At 45.1% G+C, this 25589-nt stretch overlaps 1 protein-coding gene across 1 annotated transcript in view; it reads right to left on the bottom strand.

Moving 5' to 3' along the window:
- The window catches only part of AKR1D1 (aldo-keto reductase family 1 member D1), a 46344-nt gene that overhangs the window by 14386 nt on the left and 6369 nt on the right, over window positions 1-25589 (bottom strand). Inside the window, exons 2-5 of the mRNA XM_075939569.2 lie at window positions 14633-14800; window positions 11704-11820; window positions 6181-6258; window positions 3223-3345 (exon numbers count right to left, since the gene is read on the bottom strand). Of these exons, the coding sequence (XP_075795684.1) occupies window positions 3223-3345; window positions 6181-6258; window positions 11704-11820; window positions 14633-14800 (486 nt within the window). The remainder of the gene's footprint in view (window positions 1-3222; window positions 3346-6180; window positions 6259-11703; window positions 11821-14632; window positions 14801-25589) is intronic.

Below are 25589 nucleotides of genomic sequence, written 5' to 3'. Positions count from 1 at the left end.
TTAATCAAAACAATTTTGCATATTCAACATGAATTCTAATCTATGGTTGACTCAAATCTGCATTTTTCAGCTAAAGAGGTGTCACATAGAAAATTTCATCCAGCTCCAATGACAACAGATGTTGAGCAGGTCCATGCAAGAGAAAAAGTTTGATACATTCACAAAAGTCGAAGACTTGGAATGTGGGCCTCCTTTTTGGGATACAATTCAGACAGTTTAACACTTTGCAATAATGTTATTGTAATTACATGGGGAAATTTGCCTCCTCCCCAAAGGACAGATAGCAAATAAGATATGGACGAGAGACTGGAAGTATACAAGTAGCTATTGATGTTTGCCTAACAGGTATATATAGTCACTTGAATAGCTATGACTCTGGTCTTTTGAGAGAGATCTATGCCAGGAGGCAGGAGCATTTTACAAATATCAGGTAGCCATTTGTCTCTTCTTGCATCCAAAAGAATGGCTCTCTGTTTGCCTTATGAAAGCTGGATGACTGCTTAACCATCAACAGAAAATTGAAGGGAATAAAATAAAACATAAAAGCAAAAAAACCAGGGGCATTGTTGGTATGGCTTCTCCTAACCTCTACCATTTCAACTGAGGCCACCATGTGTCTTCACCCATATAGTGAGTTTTTTGGCTACGTGCCTAACTTCTCAGAGGTTTATTCCCGAGCTATACAAGTAGTTTGCGTTTATAAGTTCCGGAAGTTAATGCAAACCCTTTGGAATTGCATGGAAGAAGGCTATGATAAACAGGCAATGCTACACTCTCTGGACCTAATAATCTTGGCAGAGGTAAGAATATAAGAACAGCCATACTGGGTTGGACCAAAGACCCATCTAGCCCACTATCCTGTCTGACAGTGGCCAATGACAGGTGCCCCAGAGGGAATGAACAGAACAGGTAATCAGCAAGTGATCCCTCCCCTATCATCCATTCCCAGCTTCTGGCAAGCAGAGTCTAGGGACACCATTCCTACCCATCCTGGCTAATGGCATTGATGAACCTAACCTCCATGAATTTATCTAGGTGGCCTTTTTTTTTGGGGGGGGGGGGGAAGGGGAGAGGGGAGGGAACCCTGTTACAGACCTGTCTTTCACAACATTCTCTGGCAAGAAGTTCCACAGGTTGACTGTGCAGTGTGTGAAGTGCTTCCTTTTGTTTTAAACCTGCTCCCTATTAATTACATTTGGTGACCCCTAATTCTTATGTTACAGAACAAGTAAATAAGGAAAAGTTATCTACTTTCTCTACAACAGCCATCATTTTATAGACCTCTCTCCTAGCCCCTTAGTCTCCTCTTTTCTAAGCTGAAAAGTCCCAGTCTTAAGAGTCAGACAATCCAGCCAGAAACAGTTATGCTCTTTGGAGTTTGTACCCTTGTTTTTAACTTGAACTTTGGTGCTGGCAAAAAAATAAAAGGGACAGCCCTTGAGACAAAGAAACTCCCATGTAACCTAAGAATAGCTACAAAGACAGTGCCAGACTCCCCCCAACGCTGCCTTGCTGGTGGCCCTCTAATGGTGAGAGGACAGTTTCCTCTCTTTCCCATGCAATCTTTGGCCTCTCTTCGGATGCTGCCAAGGAGGACAACTCTTAGCATCAGTCACGACAGCTGTCACTGGAAATCTCTAACAATGTCTCTACTCAACATCAGATCAAAAGCCACCCTAGCCACCACCAGATGTGGATGCAGGGCGGGGAGGGGCACAAAATTTGGCCTGCTGGGACCCTCAAGTAGGCTCCTTGCCTTCCAAAGCCTGGCTGCTGTCATATGCCTCTACGTACCAGATGCCCCTTGTGTGTGTGTGTGTGGGGGGGGGGGTACTTTGTGTGCTGCCCCCTCCCAGAGCACAATTATTGCAACTCATTAGCTGTGCATGGCATAGAGGCACACATGGCCCCAGCAGCTGGCCACTTTAAGTGGCATGGGGCTGCAGAAAATGGGAGGCTGCATGGGGGTCCTGTTGGGCTCCTGAGCAGAGCCACCTAGGTAAGCACCTCCCAACCAGAGCCTGCATCTGGCATCCCTCCTGCACCCCAACTGCCTGCCCCAGGTCACCACCCAAACTCTCTGCACTTGTACTCCCCTCTCCCCCAGGTCACAACTCCCTCTCAAACCCTACACCTCCTCCCACACTCCTCCCCCAGACTTGAATCCTCTCTTGCACCCAGCCCCCAGCCCTGACCCTGCACTCCCTGCTTCATCCCAATCCCTTGTCCCAAGTCTAACCCAACCCTTCTGAACTCCCTTCTGAACCATTCCCCCAGGTCAGAATCCTCTCCTTCACCCATACCCCCTCCTGGAGCCTACACCCCAATCCCCTGCCCCAGGTCACAACTTCTTTCAGACCTCTCCTGCATCCCAATCTCCTACTCTAAGCCCCCTTCTGTACTCAGCCTCTATCCATGCCCTGCACCTCTGCCACAGAAAAGTGCGGCTCTTGACCACTTACCAAAATCTTGGAGGGGCCCGCACCTCATCAAAAATTATTGTCCACCCCTGTGCTACTGGCTTGCATCCAGAAAAGCCACGCTGAAATAAATGATTAGGGGCCCTGTTTTCATGGTTTTACTTAGGCTTCACCATGGACATTAGTGGCAAATTAAACTTCAGCTTATAGCATGGTCTTTATTGCTAAGTTAGTTTTTGGTCTTGTACCTTCATACAATGATCTGTGGAAAGGAGATAATCAAGAATGCCTTAGAAATTCTTTGGCTTGTTGCAGTTTCTTAAAAGATCACTCCTAGCAGACCCAGAAAGCTTAGAATACCTCAATGTCCCATATGTTATAGGGTTGGGATTTTAATTGTTTTAAATGATGCTTCACAGATGGTTGGTTAGCCTCTGATAGAGGCATGTATGTCTCAGGCTGTTAGGAACCTTCGTGGGTCAAGGAACTGAGACCTGAAGATTTAGCCATGCCTCTCTTGATTAGAAGTATTCCCATGGCACCTAAAACTCATATAGCATGGGACAGACTCTGGTTTTCAAGCACTGGAGAGGGATCTGGAAGGAAATGGATGTTCCCAGCCTCTTTGGATGTTTATTTTGTGTATAAGAGTGAGTGTAATTTGGCAGTACAGAGGGTAGCTTACTACCTGCAGCAGATCATAGGTATATGCACACAACTCCTCATATGCAGAATATTTGTATTCCCTCTGAGCACTGTACCACAGTGCCCATTGCAGGTAGAGTACTGCTTGGAACCATACCTGATTGCTGACCGGTTTGTGCTTCAGCCCTGGCTTGTTCAAAATCATTTCCAGCTGCCTCCGGTTGAAGTTGGAGACTCCAATGGATTTTGTCAAGCCAGCGTCTTTACATGCTTCCAAAGCCTGCAAAGAGAAGAACAGGGAGCATCAGGAAGAAAACTTGGATGGAAAGCCTCCAGAGAAACTGAAAGGTCAGCATTATTAGGTGAAATACTCCTAGCTCCCTAGACAGAGTCCTGAATAGAGTGCATGGCTTCCAGGAAACGCTTTGGAGGGTTAGCACTCCATCACAGAGGTGATAGATACTAGTTTCCTATTCTAAATTCAATTCTCGTACAATCCCGGCTTTTCAGAAGACCAAACCAAGGCACCTCACCTCTCAATGTTATTGCATAGCAGGGCTGAACCATCCCAGGAACCAGAGAAAATCAGAAGGGACATTTGAGGTATAGCACTTAGACATTTCACATGTTCACTTCCAGAGAGTTTTATTTCAAACTTTAGAGGGACTGTCACACTGCTTCAACTTTTGGGATGGGGAAAAGGAGACAACATCCGAACAAGAAATGCACTCTCTTCCTTGTCACTTTCTAAATTAGTCCAAGTATTATTTCAGCTGTGTCGGTGTTAGTCCAGGATCTCCTCCTGACAAACTTGACAGGTAAGTCATACGTATGTGATTTCATGGCACTATCTTGGTGTCAGATGCCCATCAGAAAAACCAGCATTAAGGCTTCATTGCAAAATGAAGTAGCAAGAGGAGAAGACAGGGCTGTGGGGAACACAGGATTTGTTTGAAATGCAAATACGGCCATGTAGTTAAGGAGTAAGAACAAGGTAAACCTGTAATAAATCCTTCAGTAGGCATACTTGGATATTCGCCTTTAATTTGTGCTCTGCTTCACTACCAGGAGAAGAGTATCTTTGCTTACAGAAAGTCTTCTCTTTTCCCTCACACACCCAAACCTCTCCAACAAATCCAGTGGCTGTTCAGGGTGCAGAGTTACAGGAGACTCTATTTGTCTCCAACATCTGGGTTCTGAATGGTCCTGCTTGTCAGTTTTATTATTCTTTTCTGATTTAAATGAATAGGGGAATTAGGGAAGCAAGGGCCTCCATTTGTTTTATGGCCTCTGGCTGGCCTCGTCTTGCCATATGATTTTCATCATTCAATGGTGAGGCAACAAGAATAACCACAGTACTGGCTGCGGAAGCCACGCTGAAACAATTAAATTACTCGGGGGAGGTGTGAGGCAGCTGTGTGTAGACTGATCCTAATATTTATGGGCAGCAATGACCCCCTTCTCAGCAGCAGCAGCTGGGTTTTTCCTGCCTATTGTTACTGAAGCAGTCATGTTATGCTAGAGCCTCACAATAAGAAACAGACTGAGGAAAACAAGCAACAGGGACAGATGTCTCTTTTCATGTTTAAGTGAATGCGATGTGTGATTCTGAGGACCTGACAGCACTGGTTAGTGCTTGGTGTACTACAAGCAGCTGCTCGGGAAGTTCTGCACAGTGCTGTTTCTGAAAGCACCACTTCATTCCTGTCCCAGGAGCACCCTCCCCCCCCCCCACCTCCCACCCGTCAGAATTTTGTCAGTGTGTCCAATTTTTGACCCACAACACTGCGTGCTAAGCCACAGCAGGGCATTGAATTTCCTCTTACAAAAGTTGTGTGGCAATATGGATAGTCACACGCCCCAAACGCCATGGGCAGAAGGGGCCAGACAGCAGATGGCAAGAGGAATCATGGGGAGAGGAGTCAGGTGCCCACAGCAGGGGTCTGGCTCCCCTCCCCCCAATTTACCAGCAGCATTGGGACAAGTGGAGCAATGGCCACAGCTATCTACACTCCTTGGAGAAGGGGCAGGACTACCCCGTACTCATCCCTGGGAAGCAAGCGATGCAACTGGAGAAGTGCAACAAGCTGAGGCCGTTGCTCTGCTTCCCCCACCAATGCTGGTGAATGCAGCGGTTGGGGGGAAGGGGGAGGAAGAGGGAACCCCTATTACCAGAGCTGGCCCCCAGCCCCACTAGTCCCCTGGACCACATGGCTCAGTGGAGAGGGAAAAGGCAGGACTTGGGGCACAGTGGGGTTGCCCCAGACCTTCTCTGGGCTTCGGAGGGTGTGTGTGGGGGGAAGGGTGGGAAGAAAGGTGTCAAGGGCTGGTGGTGTGGGCTCCTATTGGTTTCCAGCCAATGGAAGCTATGAGATTGTGCTGGTGGTCGAGGCAGCATGCGGAGGCTCCCTCTCCCCCCGTGAACAGCACACAGAGAACACATGGCTCTGGTAGTCAGCTGCTTTGAGTGGCATGTGGGACACAGAAGTCAGGGAGCCTGCCTAAGGCTCTCACTGGGCTGTGGCCCAACATTATTTTGCCCATTCTCATCTAGCCCATCCCTGATAGATGTCTATCTAACCTGCTCTTAAATATCTCCAGAGATGGGAATTCCACAGCCACCCTGGGCAATTGATTCCAGTGTTTAACCACCCTGACAGTTAGGAAGTTTTTCCTAATGTCCAACCTAAACCTCCTTTGCTGCAATTTAAGCCCATTGCTTCTTGTCCTATCCTCAGAGGTTAAGGGGAACAATTTTTCTCCCTCCTTGTAACAGCCTTTTAAATATGTTGGCATGAGTTAACTCAAGACAGCCACCCACAGTCCTCAATAGGCTTGTACTAGGCTGCTAGCCCAAGATGACATATCTTCACTTCTATTGCCTACTGAGCTAGATTAAAGCTTGCACGGGAACACCTGTCTGTTCTAGTCACACCTTCATTGACTGCATAGATGTACCCAGAGTGTCAGTTTAATGCTAGTGGAATGAGACACTCTAGCACACGGAAGTCATGCTTATCCGTGGAATCAGTAGCATGGTCAGTGGATGCACAAGTTTCCCTGCTATGCCTTGTTGAGGTTCCTCAGAGTGCATAGGTATGTGACAACTACATACCTCCCAAGTGGCACATAAATTTGTCTCATGGTAGAGGAATTTTCCATTTTCATCTCTAGGGTAGATTGCATCTCCAGGCTGAAAGAACAAAGTCATAGTTTTTGGCTTTCACTACTCAGAACAGAGGCTTTACACACACACACACACACACACACACACACACACACACCATTTAGCAGTGGACAAAATATTAGGGTCTTTCTGAACATACAAAGTTCAAAAGGTAAAACACAACAAATGGTCTTGTAGCACTTTATAGACTAACAAAACGTATAGATGGTATCGTGAGCTTTCGTGGGCACAGCCCACTTCTCTCCAGTCATCTGAAGAAGTGGGCTGCGCCCATGAAAGCTCATGATACCATCTACATGTTTTGTTAGTCTATGAAGTGCTACAAGACCATTTGTTGTTAAAGTTTATCCTGTTCAGACTAACTCAGCTACCTCCTGAAAGTTCAAAAGGTTATTCATGTTGGGTTTGCCACATCTTCCCTTCACCTACCAGCACTTTAATGCTATAGTCCTTAATGGTCTTCCTGAAATATACTCTCTGTATGCCTATGCACTAAAAAGTCCCATTTTGAGTTATGCCTCAAGGTTGCAAAGGATATGGCCAGGGGCAGATGACCATTTTGCGGGGCCCTGGGCAGCATAATTCCGCAGCGCATGCCCCGTTCGCCCTGCCCTATATCCGCCCCTGGATATGGCATTCAAGAGATTAATCCCCTAATTTCCCAGATATTCTGTCATGGCAGCCAAACATTTCCCCCTGGCTAGACTACTGCAAGAGTCAAATTCCCCTCAAAGGCTGCTTGCTTGTGCAATTTACTATTTAGGAACACTGAAGAACAATGAAAGTTACACTCTCAAGCAGGGGTGGGCAATAATTTTAGAAGGGGGTTCTTGGCCACCCTGGAAGGGGTGGAGTCTCTGGTATAAGGGGTGGGGCCTGGACACATCTGTGCTCCCCCACCCACAGACTGATTGGTCTGTGGGCAGGGGAAGAGCATGAAGTCTTTGCCTCCACTGCCTAGAGAGAGAACCAGCTGTTCTGAACAGCTGATGGTTCACTCTAGGCACCGCACACCTCTGGCAGGGGGGAGGAGACTGTGTGTGATCCCCCGGCCCCAGGTCTTGATTGGCCTGGGGGCAGGAGAGTGACAGGGCAGCCATGGACCAGATCAACCTGCTTTGGCGGGCCAGATTTGGCCCATGGAGGCTCTCTTTGCCCACCCCTGCTATCAAGTGACCAACTGCCAGGGATATGATTGAGAGTTGTATGTATGTGACACCTGCCAAGATGTACCAAGGATCTCTCAGGATCATGCCTCATGTTTTCCCCATCTCCCTTGATACCTTAGAGAGAGCTTTAAGAATGGTTGCAAGTATTCTTAGGCCTGATCCATAAATACACCACTTTTCCTTATGTGCTGGTCAATTTGTTGCTACTACAGGCAACACATTTTAAAATGCCAATCAATAATCTGATATTAATTTTACTTGATTTTCATAAATGCCTTTTGCGGCATGTGATCTGACTTCAGACAGCCACAGTTTAAAAAAAAGTGCGCAATTCCTCAGGAACATGCAGCTGTGACTCATGTGCTTGATGTCTGGCACCTCCACATTCAACATATGCAGCTACAAAGCATTTAAAGATGAAAATGAACCCTACAACCAGACACTCTCATGTGTCAGAGAGGAGAGTATGAGGTGGAATTAAGTCTATGTTTCACACACCAAAAAATGAGAATATTCCTTAAAGCAAATCTCAGGAGACTGGCCTGTTATTATTACCACTATGCTTTCTTGGAAGAACTTTGCGTGGGCAGGAAAAAGTAAGACAGCAGTTAGGTTGTTTCCTCCCTCTCAAATTGCATGAAAAAGTGAGAGAAGAGTAGAGAGGAGTTTGGAGTTTTTTATGAAAATGGGATCCTAGCCCAAACATTTCAAGATTCTGTAACATACTACTTCAAATTTCAGTGTGTTCTATATGGATCATTATAAAAGAGGTAAGGGTCATTGCAACGCCGGTATGGATTTCTAGTCAACCCAGAGTTCATGGGCTGGTTTGGATTCAAGAGGACGGCTTTAGAGCCAACTCTCATTAAATAGAAAGGGAATGTTTAGCTAAGGCCACTACCTCCAAATTCCTTTACTCTGACTATTCATATTTTAGACAGCAGAGGGATAGGTTCAAAAAACACACGATCCAGAGAGAGTCCTCCTGTGAATTTCCACAGCGTTTAATTCCCCCATCCTTCATATCATCTAAATGAAACTGCTGTGGGAAATTGAGATGCCAGCATCTAAAAAGCCCATAATAGGCAGATGGTACCCATTTCTAAATTCGTTTTAATCACTGATCCAGATAGGACCATCTCACAGCTACCCACATGCCAGATAAAGTGCTTGGATAAAAGATCAGGCTGATTAGAAATCAGACAAGATAGAGGCAAGGCTTATGGGAAGAGGCAAACAAATTTAGAGAATTAAGCGATGTTGGTTACTAGATTTTAGAGACTACTTCCCACTGCTAGTATGGGATACTTCCAGCTCACTTAGGTAGCCTCATAAGCACTGGGACTGACAGGTAATTTTTTCCCCTCCCTCTCCCTTCTTATTCTGAGGGTCCCCCTTTTTCCCCCTCCTACAATAAATGCTTGTTCACCACCTACAACTGGTCATTTTAAATAGACTTCCCCACCCCCCATACACTCAGTCAAAAGAAAGGGGGACTGTAGATCTCACTGCCTTCAGAACAAAGTGTCAAGCCCACTCTGACTTGGCAATCAAAAACAAAGGAAGAGAGAAATGGTTATTTCACTTCTAGCCACTTAGGATGTGTCTAGACTACAGGGTTTTAAAAAAAAAAAAAAGTAGCCTTTTTTGAAAAATCTTCCCCTGCGTCTAGACTGCCGCTGCATTCTTTTGAAAGTAAATCGAAAGAATACGGCGTTGTTGTTTTTTATTGCGGTAAGCCTCATTTTATGAGGAAGAGCACCTTTTTTCAAAAGTGCTCTTTCGAAAAAAGGTGTTCTTGAATGCAAACATGGCTTCTTAGAAAGAGAGCATCCAGACTGCCTGGGTGCTCTCTTCCGAAAAAGTGATCTGCTTTCTCGAAAGAAGTGGTTGCAGTCTAGATGCTCTCTTTCGAAAGAGGCTTGTAGTCTAGACGTTGCCTAAGGCATCCAGGGAAAAAGGCAAAAAGTTCATCAAAATAAGTCAATGGGTGTCTATTTTCTTTTGGGATGCAGTCAGATGCTATGGTGAGATACTACAAGACTTTCTGGTTATATTCAGAACTGTTCCAGAGTAAATTTGTCAGAACAAATGTCCTCTCAAAGGGCTATTTGAAAAATAATTTGGAACTGCAAAAGCCAGACAAAAAAGGAGTTTACAATTTCACAAAAGGCAGGATTGTGGATTTTCTTTCACACTTCACTATTTTCACATATTAATGAGAGGCTAATTGTTTTGGTTACAATAAAGGAAATCTCCTTCAGAGAGCAAGCCTTCGTCTGGGGCAAAATGAGAGGTTTTTGTTTTGCTGGTAACCTGATATCACTTTGAGGCAAACGTGCTGGCACAAATGTTACTATACAAAATACACAAATTGGTGTGCCAATTGGCAGAGTACCGTTAATTCACAAATTTAAAGGCCCAACAACAGCCGGGGCAGGTGGGAGAGCTGGAAAGCTAGGTCAACTAATCCCACCTTGTGGGCGGGGGGTGGGGGTGTTGCAGAAACAACTGTTTCAGTTCCAAGAGATGCTTCTCAGATTGGGTCCGGACATTGCTCCATACTTCAACTTCACTGCATGTTATATTAGAAAGGGATCCCCCTCCCCCTCAAAGGGGCGCATGAGCAGAGCTCCAGGACTGCAATTGTAATAGCAAATGAGAGTGCACTGAGGCAGGCCTCAGGGAATCAGCTGTAGATTTATTTAAAAGCAGCTGTCAATATCTTTATTTTGTGGGACATTGACCTTCACCATATGGGAAAATGAACTATGGGAAGAAAGCAGCATAAGTAAAAGGAAAACGGAAATTCCAGATTGTGGGAACTATATTTTCTAAAATGCACCTAAAAGGATTCCATACTAGAGCTTTATTTATATAATTCTCAACATCTGAGATCAATTACTATGTGTAAGGAACAGGATGCCATTTCCATAGGAGAGAGGGAAACACAGAGCCTCTAATTAACTGAGTGAGTTCCATGTGTTGGTTTCTACTGGTATTTGAATGCACCCATCAAAGACAGGCATGAGCTCTGAGAGTTCTCAGGAAGCAAAAGTTTCAGGTAGATTGCTTTCTAAGTGGAAGCAGTATTGCCCAATCAGAGCATTTAAAAGTGAGCCAGCCTCCCCCTCAAAACAAGATGAATGGCTTAGTTCCGTTTTGGTTTTTTATACATGCCTTCTGGGGAGTTCTTGCATTGGTTTTCAACCTTCTCTTAAGCCATGAGGGCTAGTAACTTCCTTATGTAAACCCCTATACCACCCCCACCCCGCACAATAGTTTAATTAACATGAAGAGACTGGGAACTTCAAGAAAAAGTGCCAAATTGCGTAAGACTGGTAATAAAACTGCAAGAGTTGGCAACACTTGGAAAGAGATGATACAGGTTCCCCAAATGTCAGTGATCCCTAGAATAAGGGAACGAAGGCATGACTGTTTAAATTCCTGCCTCAGGGAAGCCACGTTTAGATGTTAAGTATGTCCTCCCAAAGCAGTCTGTCTAGTTGACTGTACGAATGAGCAGATATGCAAGATTTTATGAAAATGGTTTGCCACAATGCCTTTAAATACTATGGAGATGTCAAGTGGTTGAAATAAAGGCTGGGAATGAGAGTGGTTTTATTCCCTAATTCTACCACTAACTCAGACTTGCCTTGTGAGTCATTTAACTCCTGCTAATCTTCCCATCTAGCCATAAGTGAACTTAAATTGGAAATTAAAAGGTTTCTAACCAGCGGAGTTTGGTTCTAGAATAGCCTTCCATGTGCTCCCTCTTCATTCAAAGTGCTGCGATGGTAGTCAAGTGCAATTAGCAAAACTACCCTGTCCTAGGAGACCATCTTAGTTACGACCATCTTATGGCCCACTTGAGATGAAGGATGGCCTCTTAAGCAGCCCACTCACTAGCCTAGGTTGCCCATCACTGAAGTAGACCTGCAGAAGTTTAACAGCTTATGAAGCCATCTATATCCCCTCTGACACCACAGCTAAAGGAGCCTCTCCTAGCACCAGTAGTGAAGACCCATTTTATTCTGGTTGGCAGTTGTGCTTGTTCTACTGGGCCAGGATTCTCCATGCAGTGAAGTTGATGTCATTGTGCTTTATCTTCTTCTATGAAGACCAATATGCAATGCAAAGAATGCCAAGCATTAGCCTGCCACGAAAGAACCACTTGTTTAAACGAACAGTGGTCTGTACATTTGAAGAATTTCCAGAGTCAGAGGACTTTGTTCGCACAGGCAGATACTGTAATAAGCATTAGGGCTACTTTTTTCTTTACCTTGAAAGCCATTGGCAGTTCAATAATATAGAGATCAACATAATCCATCTGCAGAATCTTGAGTGTCTTCTCCAAAGTTGGACGCACCAGCTCCGGTGGGTGACATGTATTCCACAACTAGGGGAGAGGAACAAAACCCATGAGATTCTTGGTTCTAGTGAGATTGTAGAAATTCAGTTACTTGATTTATCCACCTTTTCTCTCCTTTACATAGCACTATGTTGGGTTAGCACAGGATGAAAGTCAGCGCATTATTTAATTACTTGTGTGCACAAAGGGAAAGCTCTGTTTTTCCTGGTAGGATGAAACAGCTTAGAGAACTGACCTTTATCTAGAAATCTAACTGTCCTGAAGTAGTAGATCTTTAAAACTCACACATACTTAAATTGAGACAACTTTCTACATTTGGCTGGATGTTTGGCAAGGGCTCCATGATTGGAAAGGATTAACCAAGAACTTGAAAGATGTTTTAGAGAGGTCTCATATGGTGAGTACTTAAAAACACCACCACCACGTATTTAAGCCACAGAAAGATTCTGAACCTTCTGAAATTTGCTTATTCCCACTGGAGGGCTTCCCCTCCACCCCCAAGCAAGAGGATCTACCAAAAAACGTTCAGTGTACTTGTCTATGTGCAGTCTTCAGAACATGAATACAAAATTGCAGAGATGTGTGGCTTCAAGTAGAGGCCACTGACGGTGTTTCTAGACTACACCTCTCTGTCAGAGATTAGGCACATCGAAATTGCAAATGAAGCAGGGATTTAAATATCCCACACTTCATTAGCATAAACATGGCCGCCACTTTTTTCAAAACTGAGGCTTTTTAGAAAACGGCAGTCTAGACCCAGATCTGTAGAAAATAAACCTTTTTTTGACAGATCCTGTATTCCTCAAAAAATTAGGTTTACAGGATCTGTTGAAAGAGGGTTTATTTTCAACAGATACACATCTAGAGTGCCATTTTTTCCCCAAAAAACTCCATTTTGAAAAAGCAGCAGCCATGTTTATACTAATGAAGTGGGGAATATTTAAATCCCTGCTTCATTAGCAATTTCAACTTGCCTAATCTACATCTCTGTCGACAGAGGGATGCAGTCTAGACGTAACCTGAGCAAGTTACTCAGGAAACATAAAATGATCTCCACAGATTCATCAAGTTTGGTATATACTAATGTTTTGTTCAAGTTTTCCAATGTCTGTGACCAGTTTTTTCATGCTGAGGCTGCAGCATGTGATCAGAAGCTATTATGAAGAAGGAAGTAGATAGGTTTGTGAAGAATCTTTGGTTTTCTGATGTGGCCTGTCCCTCTGAGTCATTGTGTGATCTAGGAAAGTGTGTTTAAGCTTGGAAGCTGACAGAGTGAAAAACTGAATCATGGTATTATGTAAATCACAATTTCATAGTGGGCACAGCAGTCATGAAATGCCCCTACACAAAGATCTTTTAAATATTGCTTCAGCGTACTATGCTGTGCACAGAGGAATGAACTGTTGTGCACATGTGTATGGAAGACACCTAGCCGGAAAACAGAATATTGTTGATAGGTCTTAAACAAAAAACTCATCTGTAGGAGTAAATGAAATTGACTAAAGTTTGCTAGCTATATTCATTCTGTGCAAATTGTGAAATCCAATACTTGGCCATTTATACGGTCATGAATTTTCTAAAACCACCCATATGATTTACCAGTCCCTAATTATGCCTGCTTCCTCCATTGTGGGATTATTCCCAGATGTCAATGATTTTAAGAACATCACTGTTCTTGGATTCCCATTTGTCAGTGGTGACCCAAGATACCCATCATCTGGTTAGCCTGAAGACAGACCTTTCTGAAATTTCTAGACAGTATTCAAGGCCTGTCTCCTCCCATCTGGGTTAGTCCTAAATAGAGCAGATTTAGGTATTGTGGAAGACCACACCAACATTTCAGCTACCACCTGCCAGTGTAGCCACCTGTCTTAATACGGACAGCTTGTTGAGCAGAATATCCATGCTTTGTGCATCACACAGTCTTAAATCTGCTTCTGGAGGAAACTCAAGTTGTTTCTCAGTTCTAAATTAAACGGAATTTTTTTTATCACAGGCAGCAGGGCATGTGGGATAGAGAGTCTTGATTCTGGAACTTTTTTCTTAATATGCAGCTGGCCATTTTTAGATTGCAATGTTTAATGGAAAACCTGCAGTTCCTATGTGGTTGAGATCGGGCAAAGTCGTTTTCAGGAAACAGTGACCCAAAGAGGCAATGGTGATGTGTTTTATCTTGCAACAGACTCACCTAACTTAGCAGATGCTCCTTAAAAGTCTGTGCAAATTGATTACAAGTGAATAGAAGCATGCACCTGTCAATATCAGAAAACACACAAAACACCAGGAAAACATCCTTTGCTTGCACATAATAGAATGCAAACTGAACACAAGGTAAGAACCCAAAATATATTAGGAGACATTTTGTAATATGCATCATCATGAACTATGCTGAACAGTTAAACAAGAGCTGACTTTTATATTAAGCGGTTCTTGGAAATCCAGCTGAATAAAAAGACTATTAAAGTTAGACCTAAAATTATAGGTAGCATTTTTCTTTTTGGAAGACCCTATGTAGTTACTAGATTTTCCTCGTGTCCTTCCCTGTTTCCTCCCTTCCCTATAAATACAGTAAGTCTCTTTAAAACAATTCATTCAAGCAGTGGTGTTTGAAAAGGCCTGCAATGGAAAACATACATATGCAATGCAATGAAAGAGTTACTGTATAAGCTGCAAGAGGCTAACGATGGACAAAACCACAGGAGATTGGGTTTGAAAGAGTACTGAAATGTTTGGATGATTTAACTTGAAATTAAGGAAACGTACTGCATGTTCAGACCAACAGAACACCCACAAAATAAATCACCGGGTTAAGGTTAAGTAGTCTGATGTAACTTCTCACTTTGCCACAATAGAAGATTTCTTCTCGTTTTATTTTTCCTTCTGCAATCTTCTCCCAGATGGCTTGCCCCACTTCATGCTCGTTGTAATACACAAAGGCCCCATCAATATGGCGATAACCAGTATCAATGGCAATCTTCACCGATTCTGCACAGGTACCTTTGGGAGTCTAATGAGATAGGAGAAAGGGCAACATGGTTAGGATTTTGTTCGTGCTCATACAAACAGCAGTGGCATGGTGCTAAACCTAAGTGAGTGGGAAGGACCAGTCAACAACATTTTACCTGTAAACTGCCACGCATCAAGTCAGTTCATATACTAGGCTCCTGGGAAAGAGCAAAGACTGAATTGCTCTGCTGTCTTAATAAAAAAGGCTACGTCTAGACTACAAAGAAAAGTCGGAAAAAGATATGCAAACTGCAAACCACAATTTACATTTCTTTTTCTGTTTTTCTTTTGAAAGAGGCTTTTCCAAAAATTGGCACGTCTACACGGTGCCAAATTTCAGAAAAACCTGATGTTTCAAGCCATCCCTTCTTCCTTGTACAACAAGGTTTACAGGGATGGCGAAAGAATGCATCCGCTTCTCCAAAAAAATTTCAGAAAAGTGGACGCATTTCTTGGATGCAACATTGCTTTTCTGGGATACCTCTGGTATCCCAGAAAAGCACTGCAGTCTAGACATTGACAAGTATCCCTGTAAATCTAAATTAATTTCTAAGTTCTCCTTTTCCCTTTCTATCACCAAATGTAATAGAATTATACTAAGGTTCTCCGTATACACTTCCTCCACACTCGAACTTTTCAAGAGTCAAAAAGCTACTGTGACAAAAATTTAGTGTTTTCCTTTTGCTACTACTTTTTCAAATCTGGATACATTTTGAAGAGTTAGAGCAGGAAATAGAGGAGAAGAAGGTGGAAAAGCCCTTGGACTTTTTAAAAATACTCTCCATAGCAAATAAATAAAAGTTTTTCAAAAAGAAAGCTAAACATTTTAGATCAAGATGACCTCACTGAGAAGTTAGCTGTCAAATCACAACTTCCCCATAAATAGTCATTTGTCAAACCCCCCATGGGAAAGTTTTGGGTTGAAACAGCTTTAAGACTATCTGCCCAGCCAACAATCAGGGACTACTTACTGAGTCGGGGAGGAGGAATTTGGACATTGCCTTGATCCTCCTCAATTTCACTAAACTCAAACCTCATTGGAGTCGCGATATTTTACACTGGGGTGAGAGTAGAATGGAGTAGCACATCACAGGTAAGAAGGGGCTTCACAATCTGCTCATGAATACAGGCAGACCCCGACTTACGCGGATCCGATTTATGTCGGATCCGCACATACGAACGGGGCTCTCTCGCCCCGGAGCTCACAGGCAGCGGTCCGCCACCTCGACCTCCGGGGCGAGAAAAGCTGCTCCCGGTGCCCCTGGTCTGCTGGGGACCATCTCCAGCAGACCAGGGGCATCGGGAGCAAAGCCGCAGCCCCGGCGGGTTTGCTCGCGGTGCTCCTGGTCTGCTGGAGACGGTCCCCAGCAGACAAGGGGCACCGCGAGCAAACCCGCAGCAGAGGCGAGGCACCCCCCGCTGCCGCTTTGCTCCCTGTGTCCCTGGTCTGCTGGGGGGGGCGCAGCTAGTGTGCCCCCCCCCCCCAGCAGACCAGGCTTTTCTTGTGAACCCTGGGGCAGAGCAGCTGGGGCGCTGCCGGTTGGTCCCGCAGCGCCGCTCTGGGCACTACTGGACCAACCCGGCAGCACCCCAGCTGCTCTGTCCCAGGTGTCCTGATTCAGCCGCTGCTGGTCAGTTTCAGCAGCGGCTGAATCAGGACTCCTGGGGCAGAGCAGCTGGGGTGCTGCTGGGTTGGTCCAGTAGCGCCGAGGAGCGGTGCTACTGGAGCAACCCAGCAGCACCCCAGCTGCTCTGCCCCCGACGTCCCCAAGTCAGCCGCTGCTGAAACTGACCAGCGCTGACTACAGGAAGCCCGAGGCAGAGTTGCTCTACCCCGGGCTTCCTGGAATCAGCGCTGATCAGTTTCAGCAGCAGCTGACTTGGGGTTCTTAAGTTGAATCTGTATGTAAGTCAGAACTGGCGGTCAGTTTCAGCAGCGGCTGAATCTGGACGCCAGTTCCGACTTACATACAGATTCAACTTAAAAACAAACCTACAGTCCCTATCTTGTACGTAACCCGGGGACTGCCTGTATGTATATTGATGGGCACCTGGCCTCCAATCACTGATTTTTTTTTTTTTTAAGGCCCTGACTGCTGCAGTCTAGAAATTAAAACAGAAGGAGAGGCTGTATGGGATTGATGTGTCCAAATGAAGAATGTGCTAACTCTTTGCAGTACTTTGGGCCTCATCTTGCCCCGTCAGCAGCCATGATGACTCATCCTTTTTAAAAAAAAAAAAAGTCAGTAAATTTGGGTGTGTTTCTTAGCAACTCAGTTCTTTGCCATGTACCAGCTTGGAGTTCAATGTGAAGGCATCAGCCAAACCAAGAATAAAGTTCACTTCGGGGGAGAGTACAGTGTAGAAAGCAGAAGTACAACCACAATCACCACATCTATAATGAAAAGTCTCAGAGGACATCCGTGCTCATCTGTATCTGGAAAACCAATGTGGAGGCTTGTGGCACCTCAGATCCTAACGGATTTATTATGCCCTAATAAGTCTGTTAGTATCTGAGGGTATATCTACACTTGCTCCCCAGTTCGAACTAGGGATGCAAATGTAGGCAACCGAAATTGCTAATGAAGCAGGGATTTAAATATCCCGCATTTCCATTAGCATAATCTCACCCCCGCACTATTCCAATCGCCAGCTAATTCGAACAAGGAAGTGTGCTCCGGGCCGCATTAGTTCAAACCAAAGGGTTTGATTCGAACTAACATTATTCCTCAAAATACTTTTTTTTAAATCCCTGCTTCTTTAGCAATTTCGGTCGCCTCCATTTGCATCCCTAGTTTGAACTAGGGAGCAAGTGTAGACTTACCCTAACAGATGAATGTATGTGTCCAAATATCCACACAAGCAACACCATTACAGACCTAATCACCTAAGCCACACCATCGGGGCTCATCCACTAACCTAATATATGCCATCCAGCACCAACAATGCCCCTCTGCCATGTATATTGGCCAAACCAGACAGTCTCTGTGACAAAGGATAAATGGACACAAATCAGACACCAGAAATGGTAACACACAGAAACCTGTAGGGAAACACTATAGCCTCCCCGGACATTCAGGTTATGTCTAGACTAGATGCCTCTGCCAACAGAGGCATGTAAATTAGACATACTGATACAGTCAATGAAGAAGGGATATTCATATCCCCTGCTTCATTAGAATAAAAATGGCCACTGTGTTGTGCCAGCTCAGCTCTTTGTCGGCACAAAGTGGCAGTCAAGACGGTGATCAGTCAGCAAGGAAAGCCTTTGCCGACCGATCCCTTATGCCTCGTTGCACAAGGTTTACAGGATCGGTCAGCAAAGGCTTTCCTTGCCGACTGATCCCTGTCTCGACTGCCGCTTCGTGCCAACAAACAGCTGAGCCGGCACAACACAGTGGCTATTTTTATTCTAATGAAGTGGGGGATATTTAAATCTCAGCTTCATTGACTATATCGGTATGTCTAATTTACATGCCTCTGTCGGCAGAGGCATGTAGTCTAGACATACCCTCAGTAATGGACTTGAAAGTAGCCATCCCTCTACAAAAGAATTTCAAACCTCAATTACAAAGGAAGACAGCTGAACTGGAATTTGTTTGAAATTCAATACTATCAACTTTGGCTTGAATAAGGGTCTCATTCAAAGCACTAGTGGTTAATGCACTAAAAAGGCAATTTCCCCCTCTCGATAGCCACATTAACAGCTTTGAATGAGCTGCTCAGGAAACCCCAGTGTACAGTGTGAACAGCTGTCTAGAGCCCCAGCAGCAATGGTGCCCAGCAGGCCAGCAGCCCAGTGGTGCCAGCAGGAGGTGAGAAGCCAGCTGGGAAGCCAGCCGCCAGGCCAGGGGGGCTGGTGGCAGAGGTCCAAAAATGATCTCCCCGGGTCTGGCAAAATCTCTCATCTTGGGCAGTCAGGTCCCGAGGGTGCCAAACCAGCCTGGCAGCAGGGTGATGGAGCGGGTTAGAGGGCTAGATGTGAGAGAATGGCCCTCATTAATTAGAAGAGGGTTACTTCAGGGCAGCCAGGAGTGGCTGACAGTTATCACAGGGCAGAGTGAGACCAGGCACCTATAAATCAATTAGGACCAGCTGATTTCCATTCAGGATGCCACAGGCCTTTAAAAAAGCTCTCCCTCCTGTGGAAAAGAGACTGCAAGAGCAGATGGAGTGAGGTGGAGAGAAAATACAGCAGATAAAGAGAGAATCAGAGAAGCTGATAAAAATAAGTCAGTATTCTTAGAGACAGCGGGGAAGGTAAGGGAGTGTTTGGGCTCCCTTCCCCAAGTAGCCTGAGAGTCTCAGTTGGTGGCTGGGGAGGACTGCTTCCCCAGCCCAGACAGGCCAGGGAGCACCTACCCCAAAGTCCTTCTAGCCAAGGGACAGAAATCTAAACCCAGCAAGGGCAAGAGGGGCCTCTGCTACAGTACCTAAACTATCTGTGAGACTGGGTTGAACAGGGGCCTGGGGCCCAGGTGTGGAGCTGACCTTGCCAATGAACCAATATTCCATCCAGTATGGTGGCCAAGCTGCCATAGTTAAATATATTAAATGAAGGTGCGAGAAGCATTAAAATGGAGAGTTTCCTACACTAACAAGGTGGAAGAGAATTTTGTATTGGACCAACTGCTGCTGGTGAGAGGTTTTGAGCCACACAAGGCTTCTCTTCAGGCCTAAGAAGGGTACTCCCAGTGTACTCAAATCCCTCTAAACTGAGTAGTCGCACAGCAGCCTATCAAGGGCCACGCAGGTGCTCAGTGCTGTGGCTGGGGGAAAAGGAGTCGTTTGGTCAGGGAAAGGGGGATTGGTGGAGTCCTCTCTCCCTGGCATATCTCTGGGGCAGCCTGTATCCCTAACCCCTATTCTCCAGCCCCACCCAAGAGCTTGCACCCTAGAGCTCTTTCCCCAATCCTGTACCCCAGCCCTGATTCTCCTCCCACACTCTAAACCCCTTGGCCACATCTGACACACATCACCTCTGTATTGATGCACATAAAATTTATTCTGCATATTCATGGGAAAAATTAGAGGGAACATTGGACTGTCTCAGCTAAATAAGACTGAGGGGTAGCTGAGTTGGTAACTTTAAACACAACGGCTGCGTCTAGATTGGCATGATTTTCCGGAAATGCTTTTAATGGAAAAGTTTTCCATTAAAAGCGTTTTTGGAAAAGAGCATCTAGATTGGCACGGAAGCTTTTCTGCAAAAAGTGCTTTTGCAGAAAAGTGTCCGTGCCAATCTAGACGTGCTTTTCCGCAAAAAAGCCCCAATCGCCATTTTCACGATCGGGGCTTTTTGCGGAAAACAAATCTGAGCTGTCTATACAGGCACTTTTGCGCAAAGCTTTTGCGCAAAAGGGAGTTTTGCCTGAACAGGAGCAGAATAGTATTTCTGCAAGAAGCACTGATTTCTTACAGTAGGAAGTCAGTGCTTTTGCGGAAATTCAAGCGGCCAGTGTAGACAGCTGGCAAGTTTTTCCAGAAAAGCGGCTAATTTTCCGGAAAAACTTGCCAGTCTAGACACAGCCAACAAATAGTCCTGTAGCACCTTAGAGACTATCAAAAAATATATAGTATCATGAGCTTTTGTGGGCAAAACCCACTTCTTCAGATGAGATGATCTTGAGTGGAATAAAAGGGGGGGACCCTTGGAAGAAGAAGGGAGAGCGGAAATAAATAAGGTCACACCTGTACTTATGCTAAACTATTTAGTGTATCTTCTAAGAGAGCATTCACAATGAAGTGGCCTGTTAACACCCTTGTAGTCATAGGTCAAGAAGAGGGGAGGCAGTGGGTTTCTTCCACCTATCCTGTTTCCCATCCCCATAACTAGCTGGCCCCATATTTAAATGTAATACAAGCCTTTATGAAATGGCAAAAAAGTAACAACTCACCACATTTAATCTGGGTTTAGCCATTTGATCAATACTCCACCTATTACCTCCTGATTATTAGGTTCATTGAGGGATTTCTCACCTAATTTCCCAGCACTTACATCTGTACAATATTTGCTGCTTTCCATCCCTCCTGCCCCATAGGACAAATATCACTGAGTTTGCACATTCCAAATTGAAGCAGCTGAGATGCTACTGGTTGGACCTCCTTGGTCCGGCACCCTTCGGACCGGACCCAATTTCTGGCCCCCCTGCTACCAGCCCTTTCCAGCTCTAGCCCAATGCTGTCCTCCCAGCTGGCTTGCTCCTCTTGCTGGCCCTGCAGCCCTGTCAGCCCCGCTGCTCTACCGGGCAGCCCCACCACCTCTGCACACTGGGCTCCTGCTATCGCTCCCACCTCCTGCTATCGCTCCCAGCTCCTGCTACTTTGCCGGGCAGCCCCACTGCCTCTGCCCACTGGGCTCTTACTGCTGCACCAGGCAGCCCTGCCTCCTGTGTGCATACCAGGCTCCTGGGGTAGCCCCTGGCAGCCCCATTACCTTTGTGCACTGGGCTCTCAATGCCTGGCTGTGTAGCCCTGCTGCCTCTGCACACTGGGTTCCCGCTACAGAGCCTGGCTCCTGCTGCTGCTCTGGGCTCCTGCTGCCAAAAGTGGGGCTCATGGAGCCCTGCCAGGAAGCCCCACTGCCGGGAAGCCCCACTGCCTCAAGTGGCATGGAGTTCCTGGCACTAGCCCTCCACCAGGACTTACAGACATGGTGCTGCCAGACCACAGATGTTGACAGACCAGAGAGTCCCAGTTAAGAGAGGCTGAACCTGTAGTCATTTCTTCAGAACTTTTAGCTGTGCATCCTCCAGTTCCAGGTCTAAAACAGCTTTTCCCTGGCCCAGAGAACATTCAGTCTCAAAAATGTGTTAAATATTAGGCATTAAGAATCCAACAGGCTAGATTTGTTGCACACCTGAAATTCACAGGCATTTTTGTAACAAACATTTGAGCCCTATGAGAGAAGCTGATTGAATATGTTAGATGACTCCCAGTGCTGCTTGCCTTTTATGCACTAAATATTATTCCAATAGTCTATCTCACCACAGTTCTTATTTGTTACCCCTTTTGCTTCCTGCTTTTATTCTGCTTCCTTGTCTGTAAGACAATCTCTTTTCCCAGTCATGTTAGCATCCATTCCATCTCTCTAGTGTGTTCTTGTTCTTGCTCTCTCTCATCCTTACACAGAGTACTTCTAACATCTCCCATCTCTACCCCCTTCTCAGGGCCTGCTTTGACCTTTTAGCCTCTCAGTGTCCAAAAGGTTAATTCTGCTAACCAGAGACAGATTGAAGAGGGAGATCTGAGGGAGTGTTCTAAGATTCTTACCAGAGCACTGTCCCTTGATACCAAGTGGCTCCATCTTTCATAACAACCTCCAGTTATTGGTAGTTGACAATCTATGGTCCCACTGTAGCCCCCTATGACTGCTAGAAGGGGAAGAATTCTCACCCTGTTCCTTTCCTCCCACTCAAGAATTTCCTGGCTGGCAATGGAGAGGTAATTCTGCAATCTAGCACTTCAGTTTTCCAGCTGATATGAGGGCAGCAGGGAAGGTTCTCTAACTGCTAAGCTAGTGAAATAATTGTAGCAAACTTTACCACATTGCTTTCTTCGTAAGAGCACATGCATGTCGGGGGGAGGGGAGAGAGAATTAGGATACTACTCGCAGTGCTTATGTGCTATGCCTTTACAGGGTTCTATTACTTTATAATTACTAGATGAATAAATATGGACTAATGCTAGGAAACCAAATAAAAATTAGTACATCCTGACACGTGTCTCACTTCATTAAAATGCAGCTATGTCTGCCACTCTTGTGGTTTGTTCTCAGACTGGCAGAGATCATGAATTGCAGAGACAACTTAAAAAAGGAAGGAACAGACTGCACTGGTCCACCTGAGCAATTGACCTGGCCAATGGTAGCCCAGCCCACCTCAAACTAGAGAAAGAATTGACATGAGGAGAAGACTGAGGTGCTGGGAAGAATAGGAGAAATAACTGGATTTTAACTACAGCATGCTGGAGAGTCAAGCTATGGATTCAATATACCAGTTCCAATCCATAATTTAAGATTTCAAACTGCTGTTTAGGAATCTTAGTCCACCAGATACCAAAGCACAATGGGAACATCCCAAGCCTTAATGTGTCCCTTGCAAAAGCCCTGTTTGCAAGTTCAGATTTTCATATTAAAGTTTCTGGAAGCCTACTTAACTTCCTGAGCCTACTTTCCCTTGCCTATGTTCTGAATAAAGTGGCAAGAGAACAAGTGTCCAAACTTGGGAACTGACTGTAGAAAAGCAACTTGTTTAAGTAATTGAGAGGTTACAGGAAAATCAAGACCAACTTTGTGGACTACAGATGCAAATAGCACAAGGGAACATTCTTAGAATGGCTTACTCGTACAGACAAGAGCTTGGACCGTGGCTCTTTCTTGGAATATACCAACCACCAGAACATAGCCAGCTACTATACAGAAAAGTCTGGCTGCTATCCCCAGGAAACATTAACGACGAAGCAAAATCCAGAGAAGTTATCCTTGCAAAAAAGCTGACAGATCAAAAATGATGGCTGAGAAGCACTGGTGGCAGCCACGTAACATACACTATTCAGTCGGGGTAATTGCTACCAGCGGGGCTGAGGTAAGGTGAGGGTGGGAGGCACCTACTCAATCTCCATGTAATAGGCAGAGCTGGAGCTAAGCAGCCCTTAGCACTGCCAGGAAAACACCACAACTCCACCAGGCACCCCTCAGTACTGTCTGGAGCACATTGTGAAGCACTCCAGCAGCGATTTAAAGGGCCCCAGGGCTCTGGCAGTGTCTGGGAGCTCCAGGCCCCAGGATAACTGCCCCCTAGAAACTCCCACCTATCCCCCCGGTCAGCAGACCTGATTGCCGCACACTGTCAGAGTGCTATTCCATCTAGTCTGGTATCCTGTTTCTGGCAGAGATTGGTACGAGATGCTTCTGAAGAAAGCAGAGAAAAAAACCCATAATTAAACAGACCATCAGTTTACACTCTGTAGTGAGGTTTGATTCCCCTTGCAATAGCAGTGTAGCATACATAATCAGAGGTAGCATTTCTAAAATTCCTGGTAGGCGATTGTTCTAGCATTTAGCCAAAGCTGTTCTAAGCTAAGCCTTACTATTGTAGCTGGCATAGCCTGCCTCCAGTTATTTTACCAGAACATATCAAAAACTGCACAATCTGCAATTTGTAATCTCTGCAACTGTCCATAGAACACAAACTCTTTGAAGCATTGTGATTATATCCTTTATGAGCCAAGGGGCTGCTGCCCTGTTAACCCAACCTTGCAAAAAACCAAAACTGTTTGATAAACATGCCTTAGACTCTGCCCAGTCTGCAACCCAGACACTTGTGATCTTATTTCTCTTAGGCACATTTAAAGGTTGTTTAGTGGTCAAACTCCCCACTCTCCCCCCCAAAAAAACCCACAATTGGTTTTGACTTAGTAAGAGTTTCTTAGACTGAACTCAGAAGTTTGTTCAAAGTGTGCAGCCTTTAAGACTCAAGCAATTACACACAAGGATAGTCCTGTGGTCACAGCTAACTGGAACACAGGGGATATTAGTTCAGTCCCACGCTCCTCTGTGAGCAAGTCAGGTAACCCCTTCTACGACTCAGCTCTTCTCCCATTGGGATGATGTGGAGACATTTATTAATTCTCATAAGGCAGTCAAGTTTCTTGGTGATAGGGGCCATACATGCATGTAGATCCATGAAAAACCCTGTTAAAACTTGCAGACTGCCTATGATGCCAAGTTTTGGGGAAGCCCTTTGCCTTTGAAGCTTCCTGGAAAAAGTGCTAGCAGGTGCCTTGCAAAATACCCATTGCTTTACTAATGTGTAGCAACAGCGAATGGTAATTGTTTTCATGGGTACCACAGGCATCAGATGTGAGTCAGAATGGCTCACCAGCCAGTGGTTGAAAGAACTACAGGGCAAACAATGCCTGGTGCTTAAGGTTTACTTGCTTGCTTAAATTCTAAGTGTCAGATGCCCATGGATCATTTACCTGGCAGCTGAAATAGCATAGGACAGTTTCCTAGACAGCATGAGGACAAGGCAGTCTGACAAACCCAGAAGCTGTCTATTAACTGGAAGAGAGACAAGGTAGGTGAGGTAATCTCTTTTATTGGACTAATCTAAGCTTGTCTTTCTTGCCAACAGAAGTTGGTCCAATAAATATTATCAACCTTGTGTCTCTACTATCCTGGGATCATCACAATTACAAGCTATGCTGCATATTAATTGGAAGGGCAGACAGCCAAATAGAAGACTCCAAGAACCCAAAGTTCTTTCCCTGCGTGAGTGAGGGAATCCCACAATTAAGTGCTGAAAAAAAGGTTCACATGTGCTGCCTTCACAACCCATTGCCCAAAGTACTCCTCGCAGAGCCCAAGAAGAGGGGGAGAGACCCCCTGCACTCTAGGGAAGTGTCTAGACTACAGGATTTTTTTTTAAAAAAGTGACCTTTTTTCAAAAGAACTTCCCCTGCGTCTAGACTGCTGCCACGTTTTCAAAATTAAATCAAAAGAATGCAGCAGTTTTTTCGACTATGGAAAACCTCATTTTATGAGGAATAATGCCTTTTTTCGAAAGTGTGCTTTTGAAAAAAGGTGTTATTAAACGAAAACAGGGCTTTTTCAAAAGACAGCATCCAGACTGCCTGGATGCTCTCTTTCAAAAAAGTGGCTCTTTTTCGAAAATACTGGTTGCTGTCTAGATGATCTTTCAAAAAAGCCTTTTTAACAAGAGGCTTGTAGTCTAGATGTAGCCTAAGGTACCAATGCCTGATAAAATGAGCTAACTGCTTTTCTAGCC

The sequence above is a fragment of the Pelodiscus sinensis genome, chromosome 1, assembly GCF_052426305.1.
Source record: "Pelodiscus sinensis isolate ZL-2025 chromosome 1, ASM5242630v1, whole genome shotgun sequence".
Lineage (NCBI taxonomy): Eukaryota > Metazoa > Chordata > Testudines > Trionychidae > Pelodiscus > Pelodiscus sinensis.
The sequence above is the reverse complement of the archived record's forward strand: the minus strand, read 5'-3'. Positions and strand labels throughout refer to the sequence as shown.